The sequence below is a fragment of the Dasypus novemcinctus genome, chromosome 15, assembly GCF_030445035.2.
Source record: "Dasypus novemcinctus isolate mDasNov1 chromosome 15, mDasNov1.1.hap2, whole genome shotgun sequence".
Taxonomy (NCBI): Eukaryota; Metazoa; Chordata; class Mammalia; order Cingulata; family Dasypodidae; genus Dasypus; species Dasypus novemcinctus.
In genome coordinates, this window is record NC_080687.1 from 34,631,253 (window position 1) to 34,647,874 (window position 16,622).

A 16,622-nucleotide genomic window follows, 5' to 3' on the forward strand; every position below is an offset into this window, starting at 1 on the left:
GACAGGGATTTCCTGTTCAGTTATGGATTCCAAGTCAGAAGAAAATCTTTTTTGACCAACAGAACCATGTTTACTGGCACAGTAACCTGCCCATTACACATGGAGGCAAAACCTGGTAACATAAATGCTGATACAACATCTTCATGATACAGTTCAGTATTCATATTTTGTTATAATAATTTTATGTAGCTTTTTCACTTATATTTTATGAATTAAACTTGCATAGAACATAATACCTGACAGAGATGGAAAAGTAAAAAAGAAGAGGAGAAAAAGAAGAAATATTTCTTGGGAAATATCCTATTCCTAATTTAGCAGTGCTAATCAGAAAGTTCTCATGGATCAAAGTTAAGGTGTGATTTTGGGTTTCTTTAACAAACACTTGGGAAAACATTCATACTTCATTGCAAGGCCTTTATTTCCTAAAGAGAAGTTTCAAAATAAAAAATAAATGAGGGGAAGCAGATGTGGCTCAAACGATTGGGCTCCCGTCTACCATATGGGAGGCCCTGGGCTCACTTCCCAGGGCCTCCCTGTGAAGGCAAGCTGGCCTGTGCCCACAGAGAGCTGATGGCCCGTGCCCACGGACAGCTGGCACAGCAAGATGACGCAACAAAGGTAGAGAAGCAGACACAGAAGAATGCGCAGAGAATGGAGCAGACAGCGAGCAAACAGTGGGGGGGGGGAGTAGATAAATAAATAAAATAAATCTTTAAAAAAAAAAGTAAATGATGGAAGTAGATGTGGCTCAAGTGACAGAGCTTCCGCCTACCATATAGAAGGACCTGGGTTCAATCCCTGGGGCCTCCTGGTGAGGGCAGGCTGGCCTACATGGCAAGCTAGCCCACACAGAGTGCCAGTCCAACCAGGAATGCCACCCCACGCTGGAGTGCTGGCCAACACAGAGAGCTGGCACAGCAAGATGACGCAACAAGAGAAACAGAGGAGAGAAAACAGGAAGACATAGCAGAACAGGGAGCTGAGGTGGCACAAGACAGTAATTGTCTCTCTCCCACTCCGGAAGGTCCCGGGATCAGTTCCCAGAGCCACCTAATGAGAATACAAGAAGGCACAGAAGAACACACAGCAAATGGGCACAGAGAGCAGGGAACAGGGGGTGGAGTGGGGGGAATGGGGGGGGGGGAACAGCGGGGGGGCAGGGAGAGAAATAAATAAAAATAAATAAAACAAATCTTTAAAAAATAAAAGATGAAGCAACAAAAAAGAGACACAGAGGAAAGACAATGAAAGACACAACAAACCAGGGAGCTGAGATGGCTCAAGCAATTGGGTGCCTCTCTCCCACATCAGAGGTCCCAGGATCAGTTCCTGATGCCTCCTAAAGAGGAGGTGGGAAGAGAAGACTAGTAAACAAAGAAGAAAGTGCAGCAAATGGGGACACAGAGCAGACAGTGAGGGCAGGCAGTGGGGGGCGGGGGGACAGGGGTATAAATAAAAGTAAATCTCTTTTAAAAAATTAAAGATGAGAGGGGAGCGGATGTAGCTCAAGGGATTGAGCACCTGCTTCCCATGTATGAGATCCTGGGTTCAATTCCCAGTACCTCTTAAAAACAAAACAAACAAAATAACCAACTCTCATTGGGGAGCAGATGTGGCTCAGTGGCTGAGCGCCTACTTCCCAGATACAAGATCCTGGGTTCATTTCCTGGTACCTCCTAAAAAAATAAATAAAAATAAAAAATAAATGAAGATGAAAATGACAAAATCTGAATGAATTTACTACTAGCAGACAAAACAAGAAATGTTAAAGGAAGTTATTCAACTAGAAGGAAAGAGATAACAGATGGAAACTTGAATATAAACAAAGAAAAGAAGGGCACTATGGGTATATAAATATAGATAACTTTTCTTACCTTTATAGTCCTTTAAAAATATGATTGTGTAAAGCAAAAATGGTAGCAGTATACTATGAATTATGTAATAGACATAGAAGGAAAATCTATGACTCAAAGGACATGATGGGGACAAATGCGAGTGTACTGCTGTAAGGCTCTTATATTATACTTTAAGTAGTACCACTACTTGAAGGCAAACCAAATAAGTTAAAGATGCCTATTAATAACACTACAAACTCAATGAGTCAGAATCTAAGTTACCAAGGGATGAGAAAATAAGTTACCAGGGGATGAGATGGGGGTAGGGAATAGAGAGTTATAAATTATACAGAGTTAAATACACAGTTTCCATTTGGGATGATGGAAAAGTTTTGGTAATGGATGGTGGTGATGGTATTATATACTGGAATGTGGTTAAAAGGAGTAATGTCAGGTTGATCATATGGTACTAGAATAAAAATTATTTTAAAAGTCAATGGATCTTGGGAAGTGGCTGTGGCTCAGTCGATTGGGCTCCTGTCTACCATATGGTTTGCATCCTAGGACCTCCTTGTGAAGGCAAGCTGGCCCATGCCTCACAGAGAGCTGACGACCCATGCCCCACGGAGAGCTGACGGTCTACGTCCGGCGGACAACTGCTCCGCAGAGAGCTGGAGCAGAAAGATGACGCAACAAAGGGAGACAAGCAGAAGAATGCACAGCAAATGGACACAGAAAGCAGACAGCAAGCAAGCCACAAAGGGGGTGGGGTGGGAGGGGAATAAATAAAAAGAAAAGAGAAAAAAAACCTCAACTCTGTCCTTTGCCATACTTTGAAAAAAAAAACAAAATCAATGGATCTTGATAAAAATTCCCCCAGAAAGGTAAAGGGCCTCGAATAGCCAGAAACGCCTTTAAAAGGAAGAACGAAGTTGGAGGACTCTCACTTCTGGACTTTGAATCATTTTACCTAGCTACAGTGCTAAAAATGGCACAGTACTTGTATTAGTCAGCCAAAGGAGTGCTGATGCAAAATACCAGAAACTGGTTGGTTTTTATAAAGGGTATTTATTTGGGGTAGTAGCTTAAGATACCAGGCCATAAGCATAAGTTACTTCCCTCACCAAAGTTTATTTCCACGTGTTAGAGCAAGATGGCTGCCGACATCTGCGAGGGTTCAGGTTTCCTGGTTTCCTCTGGACTCAGCTTAGACTATAAGGCTCTCTAGGTTTTGCTTCTCTCCACAAGGTCAGCTGTAGACTATAAGGCAAATGGCTCTGTCTCTTTCCCTGGGGCTCCAGCTTAAGATTTCAGCATCAAAACTCCAACATTAAGAACCTTCGCATAAAAAGCTCCAAGTCTGTCCTTTGCCATGCTTTTTATCTGTGAGTCCCCACCCACCAAGGGGTGGAAACTCAACGCCCTAATCATAACTCAATCATGCCCAGGTACAGATCAGATTACAAGCATAATCCAATATCTATTTTTGGAATTCATAACCATATCAAACTGCTACAGTACTCAAATAAAGATAGATAGACCAATGGAACGGAAGTGATGGTTCAGAAACAGACCCTCACATCTATGGTCAAGTGATTTTCGACAAGGCTGTCATGCCCACCCAGCTGGGCCAGAACAGTCTATTCATCAAATGGTGTTGGAAGAATTACATAGTCATAGACGAAACAAAAGAAGGAGGACCTCTATCTCACACCTTATACAAAAGTTAACTCAAAATGGATGAAAGATCTAGTAACAAAAATGAGAACCATAAAACTCTAGAATTAAATGCAGGGAGACATCTTCAAGACCTGGCAGTAGGCTGTGGTTTCTTAAACCTTACAACGAAAGCACAAACAATGATAGGGAAAAATGGATAAATGGGACCTCTTCAAACTTAAACACCTTTATGATTCAAAAGACTATGCTAAGAAGGTGAAAAGGTAGCCCACTCAATGGGAGAAAACATATGGAAACCACATATCTGATAAGGGTTTGCTTTCCATGCTATATAGAGATCATATGGCTCAACAATAAAAGAACAAGCAAGCCAATTTAAAAATGTGCCAAAAACTTAAATAGACACTTCTCCAAAGAGGAAATACAAATGATAAAAAAGCACATGAAAATACATTCAATATAACTAGCTATTAGGGAAATGAAAATCAAAACTACAATGAAATACCCTCATAGAATGGTCATTATTTTTTAAAAAAAGAAAAGAAATCAAGGACTGGAGAGAATGTGGAGAAATAGGAACACTCCTTCACTGTTGGTGGGAATATAAATTAGTGCAGCCTCTGTGGAAGACAGTTTGGTGATTCCTTAGGAAGCTAACTATAGAACTGCCATATGATCTAGCAATCCCTCCTCTAGGAACAGATCCAGACTATGCTGTTGTACAAAGAAATAAAATTGGGACACATATGATAACATGGACGGACTTTAAAGATATTACGGTGAGTGAAATAAGCCAGACAGGAAAGGACAAATGTTGTATGGTACCACTAATATGAACTAAATATGAAGAATAAACACATAGAGTTAAAACCTAGAGTATAAGTTACTAGGAAATAGGATGAGGGCTGAGAAGCGGGTACTGGTTCTTAATGTATATAGAATTTTTAATTAGCTTGACTGTAAAAGTATGGAAATGGATAGAGTTGATGGTAACAATATACTAAGTATAATTAACACAGCTAGTTTATAAATGGGATTGTGGCTGAAAGAAGTAGTCTAGGGATGTAAATGTCAATTGAAAGAAAGCTAGAGAATAATCTAAGGACTGAATAACACAGTCAACCCAGAGGCGGATGAGAATTGTTAATAATATAAATACAAGAATGTTCTTCTATGAACTAGAACAAATGTACATCACTATTACAAGGTGGTAAACCATGGAGAAACATGGGAAAAATGTAATTAATGTAACCTATGGGCTATAATTAACAGCAATATTGTAATATTTTTTGCATCAATGTCAAAGACTACTGTGTTAATAATAGGGGGGTATGGAAAAATATACCAAGTAACTCTATAGATCATAATTAGTGGTAATAGTCTGATTATGTTATCTCATAGTCTGTAACAAATGTTCCACAACAACGTAATGTGTTGGTGGAGGGGTGTTTATGTGAATTCTGCACATTTACATGATTGTTTTGTAAGTCCACAACTTCTCTAATAAAAATACATATATATATAGATATATAAAAATACATATATATATAGATATATAAAATCAGTGGAACTACACAACATAAACAGTGAGCCCTAAGTTAAACCACAGGCTATAGTTAATAGTACAATTATAAAAATGTATTTTCAACAATTGTAACAACTGTACCACACCAATACAAGGTGTTCATAATAGGGTGCTATATGATAATCCTATATTTTAAACATTATTATTCTGTAAACCTACTTTTCTGATAAATAAATTTAGATGACCATATAACAACCTATGAAACAATTTTGGTTATAAAACAAAGGCATACAGCTTATAAGTCAATATTGGAGATAAAATGTAATATTAAAACACTTGAGTACATATGCAAACAAACACCTCAATTTATCTGAAGGAGACAGAAAAACAGGAAAAAAGAACACAGAACAGATGTGACATTTAAGAACGGAGTATTTCACTGTTCTCCTATTATTGAAATACGGTAAGCTGAGATGTGAATGTATTCCCTTGGACCTAAGTGTGTGTGTTCTGTGTCCTTTTTGTTTTGCCTTTCCCAACATCAGTTGGGTGGTTATTTTCTTTTATTCCAACATAAACATTTTTGGTCTATGTATAATTATACAAGTTTTATGTATTTTATTATAATATATGTACTCCTGATGTCTCTCTTTTAGTTCCTCAGCCCATCATATACTTTCTCTTGTTTTATTATTGTCATTCTTGCATACCACTTTTTTTTCCTTTTTTTCTTCTCTATTACTCTAGTGTAAAAGGCTCTGCATAATGTTTAAGAAGTAAAGTGAAAACAGTAGAGCTTTGGTTCTTATTTGGAAAACTTCCTGTCTGTGAACTCATTCTGCTTCTAATCTATACATTGAACTTCACTTGATTTCTGATCACTGGGGCAGAATTAGAGATCTAGTATTCTTCATTTGTTTGAGTAAAGAGAAATAGGCAGACAAAATCAATTATTTACAAAAAGTATCATGCTTTTAACTGCCAGATCAAAGCAAACACAGTTATATATTGGTTCCCTTTGTACTTAAAACACATCCTGATTGCATTTTTATGTGGACGACACAGATTTATTCTTATTAAAATTATATAATTACCTGTGTATTTGTACCTGTGTGTATGCATGTGCATATGTATGTGCACACATGTGTATGACCAACTTAGGAATGGCAAAAATCAATGAAACAGAAAGCAAGTTCTTAGAAAAGATCAATGATATTAATAAGCCATTAGCCAGAATGACCAAGAAAATAAAGAAGATACAAATGAACAACATCAGGAACGACAGAGCGTCCATTGTTACAGATCCTATAGATATTCTAAGAACAAGGGACTACTACAAACAACCTTACACCATCACATTAAACAACATAGACGAAATAGATCAATTCCATGAAAGACACAAACTACTAGGGCAGACTCATGAAAACACAGATAACTTTAATAGCCCTATATCAATGTAATGGTTAAGTCTCTGTGTCAACTTGGCAATGCTACAGTGTCCAATTGTTTGGTCAAGTAAGCACTAGCCTGATTGTTACTGTGAGGACATTCCATGGGTTGAAATCATCAGTAATCTGATTGCAACTATGGCTAATTATTCCAGCTAAGGAGTTTTCCTTCAACAGAGATAGTAATCTCATCCAATCAGTTGAAGACCATAAAAGAAATAAAAATTTCCATCTCTACTTTAGTCAGCCAGCTTCTCCTGGGTATTTCATCAAATATATTCAACAGAGTTCCAAGTTTACAGCCTGCCCTAGAGAAATCAGACTTGCCCATCCCCAAAATCGTCTGAGCCAATTCTTATAAGTCTTATAATATTTACATTATATATATACACACACACTCACGTATATATACATACATACATAGACATACACATACCCTGTTGGCTCTGTTTTCCTGGAGAACCTAATATAATCTATTAAATAAATAGGAATTATACTATAAAAACCTTCCAACAAAGAAAGCTAGAGGCCCAGATGGAGAATTCTACCCAAACTTTGAGGAAGATAAATGCCAACTCTACCCAACTCTTCCAGAAAATAAAAGATGGAACCCATCCCAACCCATTTTATAAGGCCAGGATTATACTGGTACAAAAAAAAATAAAGACATTAGGAAAAGAAACAATAGTAAAATATCCCTCATGAGCAAAATCCTTTACAAAATATTAGCAAGGCAAATCCACTTGTGTGTGTGTGTGTGTGTGTGTGTGTGTCTTCTCTTATTTTTCTCATCTAGGCTTCACTGGGATTCAATCCTGGGGACCTCTGATTGAGAGAGAGGTAACTGTTGCTTGTGCCACGTCAGTTCCTGGTTTCTGTTGCCTCACCTTGACTCTCCCCTGTGTCTTTCTTTTTTGTTGTTACATCATCATCTTACCATGTGGCTCACCGCGCAGGTCTGGCTCACTGTGTGGGACACACTTTTAACAGGAGCCCTGGGGATCCAACCTGGGTCTTCCCATATGGTAGATGGAAGCACAATCACTTGAGCCATATCTGCTTCCCTCAAATCTACTTTTAAAAAGATCGCATGTGGGAGGAGTGGAGTAGGGTGGGATGTGGGGTGTATGGGAACCTCTTATATTTTTTAATGTAATATTTTTTGTGAACTATGTATCTTTAAAAAAAAAAAAAGTTAAAAAAAAACCAGTATGCCCATTTTGGAAAACCCTGGCAGCTTTTAAAAAGTTGACAATACACCTAATTTTCGAACTAGAGAAAAAAAAAAGGATAGCATTTCATGGACCATACTGGCTTTATCCTAAGGATGGAAGTGTGGTTAAGAACCAAAAATCAGGGAAACGGACTTGGTCCAGTGGTTAGGGCATCCATCTACCACATGGGAGGTCCACGGTTCAAACCCCAGGCCTCCTTGACCTGTGTGGAGCTGGCCCGTGCGCAGTGCTGATGCACGCAAGGAGTGCCCTGCCGGTGTCCCCTGCGTAGGGGAGCCCCACGCCCCACGCCCCATGCTCAAGGAGTGCGCCCCATAAGGAGAGCCGCCCAGCGTGAAAGAAAGTGCAGCCTGGCCAGGAATGGCGCCGCCCACACTTCCCGTGCCGCTGATGACAACAGAAGTGGACAAAGAAACAAGACGCAGCAAATAGACACAGAGAACAGACAAACGGGGGGGGGGGGGGGTATTAAATAAATAAATAAATCTTAAAAAAAAAAAAGGAACCAAAAATCAAACAGCATTATTCACCATATAAAGAGTTTCAAGAAAATCATATGATCATCAAATAAGTGCAGGAAAAACATCAGATAAAAGTCAAAATCCATCCATGATAAAACTCACAGCAAACTATGAAAGGAAAGGAACTTCTATTTTCTATTACCTGACACATGTACTCTAAAACATACAAAAAAACCACTATACAGTATATTATAATTAATAGCGGAAGACTGAAAATTTTCTATCTAAGATAAGAATAAGTCAAGAATCTTAGTTCTCACAATTCCCATTCAATTTCATACCAGAAGACCTAGCCAGGGCAATAAGGCATGAAAAATAAAAAATAAAATAAAAAGCATGACTGGAAAGAAAAATTGTCTACATCTCTAAATAGAAAATTCTATTAATTCTACAAAAGAATTGTTGTGTTTAGTAATGCCATGAAATACAAGGTGAGTACACAAAAATCAACTGTACTTTAATATACTGGCAATGAACAGTTAGAAATCATTTAAAAGAGCATCAAGATAACATGAAATACTTAGGTATAAGTCAAACAGTATGTATACAGGATTTGTACGCTAAAAACTACAGAAGGCTATTGAAAGAAATCAAAGGTGACCTAAATAAATGGAGAGAGATACCATGTTTATTGACTGAAGGTTCAATATTGTTAAGATACCCATTCTCTCTAAAAAATCTTCAGATTCAATCTTAATCATAATCACACCAGGAAGGAAGTGGATGTGGCTTGAGCAGTTGGGCGCTGGCCTACCACACGGGAGGACCGGAATTCGGTTCCCAGTGCCTCCCAAAGAAGACAAGTAAGATACAGAACTGATGCGGTGAGCTGACACAATGAGGATACACAAAAAGCAGGGAACAGAGATGGCTCAAGCCACTGGGTGCCTCCCTTTCACATGGGAGGTCCTGGGTTCAGTTCCCAGTGCCTCCTAAAAAGATGACGAGCAGACACAGAAAGCACACAGTGAACAGAGAGCAAGTGCAAACAACAAGGTGGGGGAGAAAAATAAATAAAATAAATATTTAAAACCAACAAAAAATTACACCATGTCTTTTGGTAGCTGATTCTAAAAATTTATAAAGAAAGGCAAAGGAACTAGAATGCTGAAAACAATTCTAAAAAAGAATGAACTTGGAAAACTTACAGTCTGATGTGAAGATTTAATCTGAGTTACAGTAATTAACATTGATCAAACATCAGACATAGGGGTCAATAGAACAAAATAGACAGCCAAAAAATTAACTCACACATCCAGTGTCAAATGATTTTTGGGAAAGATGCAAAAGCAGTTCAATGGACAATGGAAAGCATTTTCAACAAATAATGCTAAGACAATGGGATAACCTATTGCAAAAATAAACAAATAAATAAATAAAAACACAACATATTCTTGCACCTTAGGAAACAACTGACCCGAAATGGACCATCGACCTAAGGGTCAAACCTAAGAACCATTAAACTCATAGAAAAAAACTTAGGAGAAAAGAGTTATGACTAGGGAATTAAGTAAAGATTTCTGAAATATGACACCAAAAGTACAATCCACCAAAAATAAAGGTTGACAAATGAACTTCCTTCATCAAAATTTAAAGCCTCTGTTCTGTGAAGACACTCTAAAGAGAAAAAAAAATCAAGCCATTGAGTGGAGTAAAATATTAGCAAATCACGTAGCTGACAATGGTCTTATATTCAGAATATAGCAAGAATTCTCAAAATTCAATTATAAGGGAAAAAATTCAATTATAAGACTTCATCAACTTTTGTGCAAAGGCCTTTATCATGAAAGTAAAAGACAACCTATAGAATGGGAGAAAATATTTGAAAACCACATTTCTGATAAAGGTTTAATATGCAAAATAACAAAAAACCCAACTATAATGGACAAGACTTGAATAGACATTTCTCCAAAGAAGATATACACATGGCCAAAAAAACATTAAAAAAGATGCTCAACATCATTAGCCAAGTTAGGGAAATGCAAATCAAAACCAAATCAAGGAAAGGAGATGTGGCTCAACCAGTTAGGCACCCGCCTACCACATGGGAGTTCCCGGGTTCAGGTCCTGGTGCCTCCTAAAGAAAATGAGCAGATGCCACAACCTGCCACAATGAGCTAGATGCCGCACCTGCCACAACAAGCTATACGGTGCACCCATCACAATGAGCTAGATGCCGCAATCAGCTAGACACCGCAATCAGCTAGATGCCACAATGAGCTAGATGCTGCACTTGCCCAAACAAGTTAGATGCCATAAAGTCAGTAGACACCACAACCCATGGGATGCAGGTGCAGCTCAGCCACTGGGTATTCATCTATCATGAGGGAGGTATCTGGCTTGGTTCCTGGTGCTTCCTGTACAAGACGAAGAGACACAGCAAATAAAACAATGAGTAGGCAGATGAGGAAAACAGGGGGGGATGGGGGAGAGGAAAAATTCTTAAAAATATAAGAAGGAAACAAATCAAAATCACAATGAGATACCATTTCACACTCACTAAAATGATTACTATTTTTTAAAAAACAAAATAAATGTCAGAAAGGATGTTGAGGAAAAAAAGAAAAACTCGTTCATTGTTAGTGGCATATAAAGGTGCAGCTACAGTGGAAAACAGTTTGGAGGTTATTAAAAAAATTAAGGGCAGAATTACCATTTAGCACAGTAATCCCACTTTCAGGTATATACCCAAAAGAATTGAGAGCAGGGACTCAAAGAGAATTTGCACACCAATGCTGACAGCAGCATTATCGACAAGAGCCACAAAATGGAAGCAACCCAAGTGTCCAAGAGTTGAATGGATAAACTAAATATAGTTTATACATACAATGGAATATCATTCAAGCATAAAAAGGAAAGAAGTTCTGAAACATGTAACAGCACAGATGCACCTTGTTGAAGACATCATGTTTAATAAAAGCAGTCAGACAAAAAGGACAAATCCTGCATGATGATCTAATAAGAAGTAATATGCAAATTCAGAGTCAGAAACAAGAATACAGGTTACCTGGGGTTAGAGTGGGGATAGGGAATGGGAAAGTAATAATTGGTACAGTTTGGCTTTGGAGTGATTGAAAAGTTTTAGTAATGGATGGTGAGGATAGTGTGATACTTTAATGTTATTAATACCACTGAATTGTATAGTTTAAGAGTGAAAAGTATAGTATATGAATTTTGTCTGAATATTTTAAGAAGCTAATCCTTAGGATAAAAATTTAAATCCAGTTGCTTCCAGAACTATGAACAGGGACTGACTTGGAAAAGGCAGAGAACTTTCTGGAGTCATAATAATGTTCAATATCTTGGTGGGGTTTCAGGTTACATAAGTGTTTACATTTGTCAAAATCAGGGAATGTAGATTTAAGATTTGTTCATATAGTGTATGCAAATATTGCATCAAAATAGCGACACTCTATACAAATATTTAGCTCCAGTTAATGACATGTATGTTGAAGCATTAGGATGTATATTGATACCTGCAATTTGAAATGTATTAATAGAAAAATAAAATGATATATATGTTATAAAGCAAAAAGAGTAAAATGTTACTAATGGAATCCTCATGTTGGAATAGAAGTACTCATTATAAAATTATTTCAAATGCTGGATGTTTGAAATTTCTCATAATAAAATACTGAGGAAAAAACTGAATGAATAAGAAAAGTATCAGATATAGAGAACAGAGAAAAGTTTTGTATCAGAGTAGTATGTAGAGATTTAGACTGGATGGCAATATCAGAGCATCTTCTCTTGAAGACATGAAATTTAAACCAAGATATGAACTATTACAAGGAGTCATTTGTGTGAAGATATAAGCAAGTGTATTCCAATTTAAAAAATCATATTCCAGGAAGTGGATTTGGCTCAACTTTTAGAGCGTCTGCTACCATATGGGAGGTCCTGGGTTCAAACCTAGGACCTCTTGACCCATGTGCTGAGCTGGCCCAAGCGCAGTGCTGATGCGTGTAAGGAGTGCCATGCCACACAGGGGTGTCCCTCACGTAGAGAAGCCCCACACACAAGGATTGCACCCTGTAAGGAGAGCCACTCTGGGTGAAAAAAGCACAGCCTGCCCAGGAGTGGCACCACACACACAGAGAGGTGACACAGCAAGATGATGCAACAAAAAGAGACACAAATTCCCAATGCCACTGACAAGGATGCAAGCAGACACAGAAGAACACACAGCAAATGGACATAGACAGCAGACGGGGGGTGGGGGGAGGGGCAGGCAGGAAGGAGAGAGAAATAAATAAAAAATGAATCTAAAAAAAAAAATCTTATTCAAAGGCTTTGAAGTATCACCAAGCTTGCTGGGTTCCAGAAAGTCAATGTGACTAAAGCATAATATAATATGCAAGGAAGGAAACAGTATAAGATAAAATTGGAGAGTTAATCAGGAGGCTATCAAGTGGGATTTGTAGCAGAGTAAGGAGTTTTGATTTTTATCTAAATGCAATAGAAAGTCATTAGATGGTTTGATGCAGAGGTGGGATAGGATGGGATATGTTATTATTTACATTTTTAAAGTATCACACTAGCTGCTATGTGAATAACGGTTTTGAGATATTTAAGAAATAAGGAGACCATTGCAATAATCCCTCTAAGAAATGATGGTGGTTTGGAGGAGGGTGGTGGTAGTGAATATGAGATACATTTTGATTGAAGAACTAACATCAGTTATTGGTAAATTTACAATAGGATGATGAGGAAAAGAGTATCCAGGGTGAGTCCCAGGTTTTCGTTTTAGCCCCTGAGTGAATGGGGTGGATTTGATTGAGTTGCATCAACTGCCTGAGAAGCAGGTTTGGAATATGGTGGAATCAAGGATAAATATTTTTAAATTGTGGTGATTGTGAAAAAGACAGCCAATCAGAATAATCAGAAACAGAATAATCTGTTAAGTCATTGAAGGGCAGGTTTTAGATTTGCAATTTATTTTCTGTTCATGAATCAGTTTTTTAGGAAGTATCTTGGTTCATTAAAAAGATTGAACTTCAGTGCAAATCAAGCTCACTGACTGTTGCTGTCTACAAGTGAGGTTAAGGGTAAACTGGAGAATCAACAACTCTGTATCTCTATACTTGAAGAGGGAAAATGAAAAAATACAGGAGAAATAATGAGGGAGACAAAGAGGGCCAAAAAACTGGTATATAGAAGCAAAACACTGCACTCTCTCACCCAAGTCAATGATAAGAGACTAGTCTATTTCTTGAAGTTGACATATAACATGTTTAAATATCTTGCAGTATTTTACACAAATTGGTGACTCCAATTTTACCTCTCCTCCTCTACTTCCAATAGGCCGGTCAAAGTATAGTGAAAACCCCATGGTCTTTGGAGCCAAACAAACCTAAGGTTAAATCTAAGGGTCACCACTAAGTAGCTCTGTGACCTTGGGCAAATTACTTAACCTTTCCTAAACTTTAGTTTCCTTAATGTAAATAAAACTAATTAAACACAATATATATATATATATTTTTAAAGATTTATTTATTTAATTCCCCCCCTTCCCCCGGTTGTCTGTTCTCTCTGTGTCTATTTGCTGCGTCTTGTTTCTTTGTCCGCTTCTGTTGTCGTCAGCGGCACGGGAAGTGTGGGCGGCGCCATTCCTGGGCAGGCTGTACTTTCTTTCGCGCTGGGCGGCTCTCCTTACGGGGCACATTCCTTGAGCGTGGGGCTCCCCTACACGGGGGACACCCCTGCGTGGCAGGGCACTCCTTGCGTGCATCAGCACTGTGCATGGGCCAGCTCCACACGGGTCAAGAAGGCCCGGGGTTTGAACCGCGGACCTCCCAAGTGATAGACGGACGCCCTAACCACTGGGCCAAGTCCGTTTCCCTAAACACAATATTTGACACAAAAAGTAACATTCACAAAGTGTGTGGCACCTGGGAAAAATGTTCCATAAACAGCAGCTACTATTATATAAAATGTTAATAGCACCTTATTCATCAATGCTCAATACATTTTAGTTTCAGATTCCTGTTTGCAGAAGAGAAGTATAGATCTGAGACAGGAGGGGAATCACATAAAACATGATCAATTTTATTTTCACCATGAGAGGAAAAAGGAAAAGAGAGAAATTTATTTACAGGTTTGACACATACAATCCACAATTTACAAAGAGTTTGGAAGGTTTCATTAACAACCAGTTGTTTGGAACTAGGAATTCTCTGATTAACTCACAAAGGCCAACATAAATTATAATTATATATATTATAAATAAAATGTGATGTATCTCAATAAAAGAAATAGAAAACAAAATTGATGAATCCAGAGATCCAAGAGACTTTAAAAATAGGTAATTTTATTTTGGAAACTAGTGCTGGAGGGAAAAGATTCGATGCAAGTTTTTCCTGTTGATTCAGGAGAGTCTTCAGGGACTTTCTAAAAGCTTTTTTCTAAAAGCTGTTGATGTTGGTTCTTTACTAAGTTTAATTTCCTTCCAAATTTTATGACTTTTCTTTCAGTAAAATCAAAACACTAGCATCCTTATTCTTAAAAGCCATGATTGCAATAATTTATTTCAAAAATTGAATAATTGGGGAAGAATTACAAGAAAGATAGGAAACAAGGAGTTCAGAAAGAATGTGTTCAATTATAAAGAAGGAAGCCTTAGATTGTATTAGGTTACTTCAGTAGTATAAAACTGAGATGAAATAAACACAACATTAAAATATTGAGGGAAGAAATCAAAGTGGTGAGAGCTAGTCAGAGTCCCACCATGATTAATTGGTTATTATTTTGAACATCACAGATTTTTATAAGGTAGAGGAAACAGGAATGCAGGCAAAGTAACGTGGAGACTGCCATTTTTCTAATCCCTTTTTATTTCTCCAAATCCCTCCAAATAACCTGTTCTTTTTTATTTATTATATATATTTATATGTAGAAAACTAAGTTAGAATAGAATTTAAAAGGGGACATCTGAAATTTAACAGCGTACAACAGAATTAAATTAAACTATTGTAAGAAAGTATCCTCCAAAGCCAGATGTTATGCTACATGCCCCTTAGACTATGAGGAATGCCAGTGACTTCAAATCAAAGATATAAGCTTTCAAGTTTCTCAAGGAGTAACCACAGAATCAGTTTCACATAGTACAATTTATTCAGCAATTTAGGATATCTTCCTTTGAAATTAAGTACCTAAATGATTTTGAAAATGTGGATAAACTGGGGAGGGGGCAGGATTGAGGAGATTAATGAAGAGATGTTATGGTCAGATAAAATAAAATATTCTACAACCTGGACTATAACAAAATAAATACACGCCCAACTATGAGCAAAACCCAAATAATTTAGCCAGACCCAAGAAACAGAGTCTAGCCTTTTAAATCACTAAAGAACTACTGAACTAGCCTGTCTCACTTATAAGAATATGTTTTAGTGCAAATAGTCACTTCCAGAAAAAGGAAACTTTTCTATATATCACAACTACTATCAACTTTTATATAGTTGATATAATGCTCTCCAAACGTATATAATAATTCTAAATAATCAACCTTAATGAGAAAACAAGACTAAAGAAATGTTAATGTGGAATGCTATAATATTCAGACCTAGGACTCAATGAATGCTAAGAAAATGCTGTGAGTCCATGACCACCAAGTATTTCCAATAACTTTCTCACATACATTTATAAATATTTGCCAAATATATCCAGATAATGATTTGATTAATACATAAATGGCCTTCGGTTTTCCTTTACTCAAATTTAGAATATTCAATTCTAATTCTCCATATTTATTTTTTCTTATCTATCAAGATTATTAAATTGATGTTACTGGGAAAAGGTAAAAATCTGAAGAGTCTTGTCAAATATATCTTCTTTTAATTTTAATAAACTACATTCATCTATGTACACATAAATATTACATTACATTAGATCTCAAGAAATCTTAGGACAATTTCTTATTTTTAATTAGGCAGTGATTTCTTCTTATAAAAGAGCTGTACATAAGGCCAAATTACTCTTTAAAGTCTATTTGAATAACAGAATATAGTAATTCAACCAATAAATGCTTCCAGAGCAATAAGTGATCAGAAATCTAAAACTATTAAAATACTATTTGCTCTATGGGAATTACTTATTACATGTTTAGTCAACCATATCTGCTGAAAGACATAGAAACCCCACCAAAGTTAATTTAAGAACTTACCAATTTCCCTTGCAATTCTGACAGCTTCGTCTGTATCCTGTAAAAGCAGGAAATGAGACTCAACATTAATCCCATCAGCCATTGCACAATGTCTTTAGGGCAGTCATATATTGCACTACTGTCTCCTCTGATTCATTTAATGTTCCATTTTACAACCTTTTAACCCTTTTCTTTCAGAGAAATGTAAAATTAATACCATAAGTGGAATGTAAAT

The 16,622-nt window shown here is 37.1% G+C and overlaps 1 protein-coding gene across 5 annotated transcripts in view; it reads right to left on the bottom strand.

The window, feature by feature from the left end:
- Positions 1 to 16,622, bottom strand: part of PCCA (propionyl-CoA carboxylase subunit alpha) — a 537,919-nt gene that overhangs the window by 310,243 nt on the left and 211,054 nt on the right. For all 5 annotated transcript variants that reach the window (XM_058276458.2, XM_058276457.1, XM_004458407.4 and 2 more), the window contains one exon: positions 16,409 to 16,445. In XM_058276458.2, the coding sequence (XP_058132441.1) occupies positions 16,409 to 16,445 (37 nt within the window). The remainder of the gene's footprint in view (positions 1 to 16,408; positions 16,446 to 16,622) is intronic.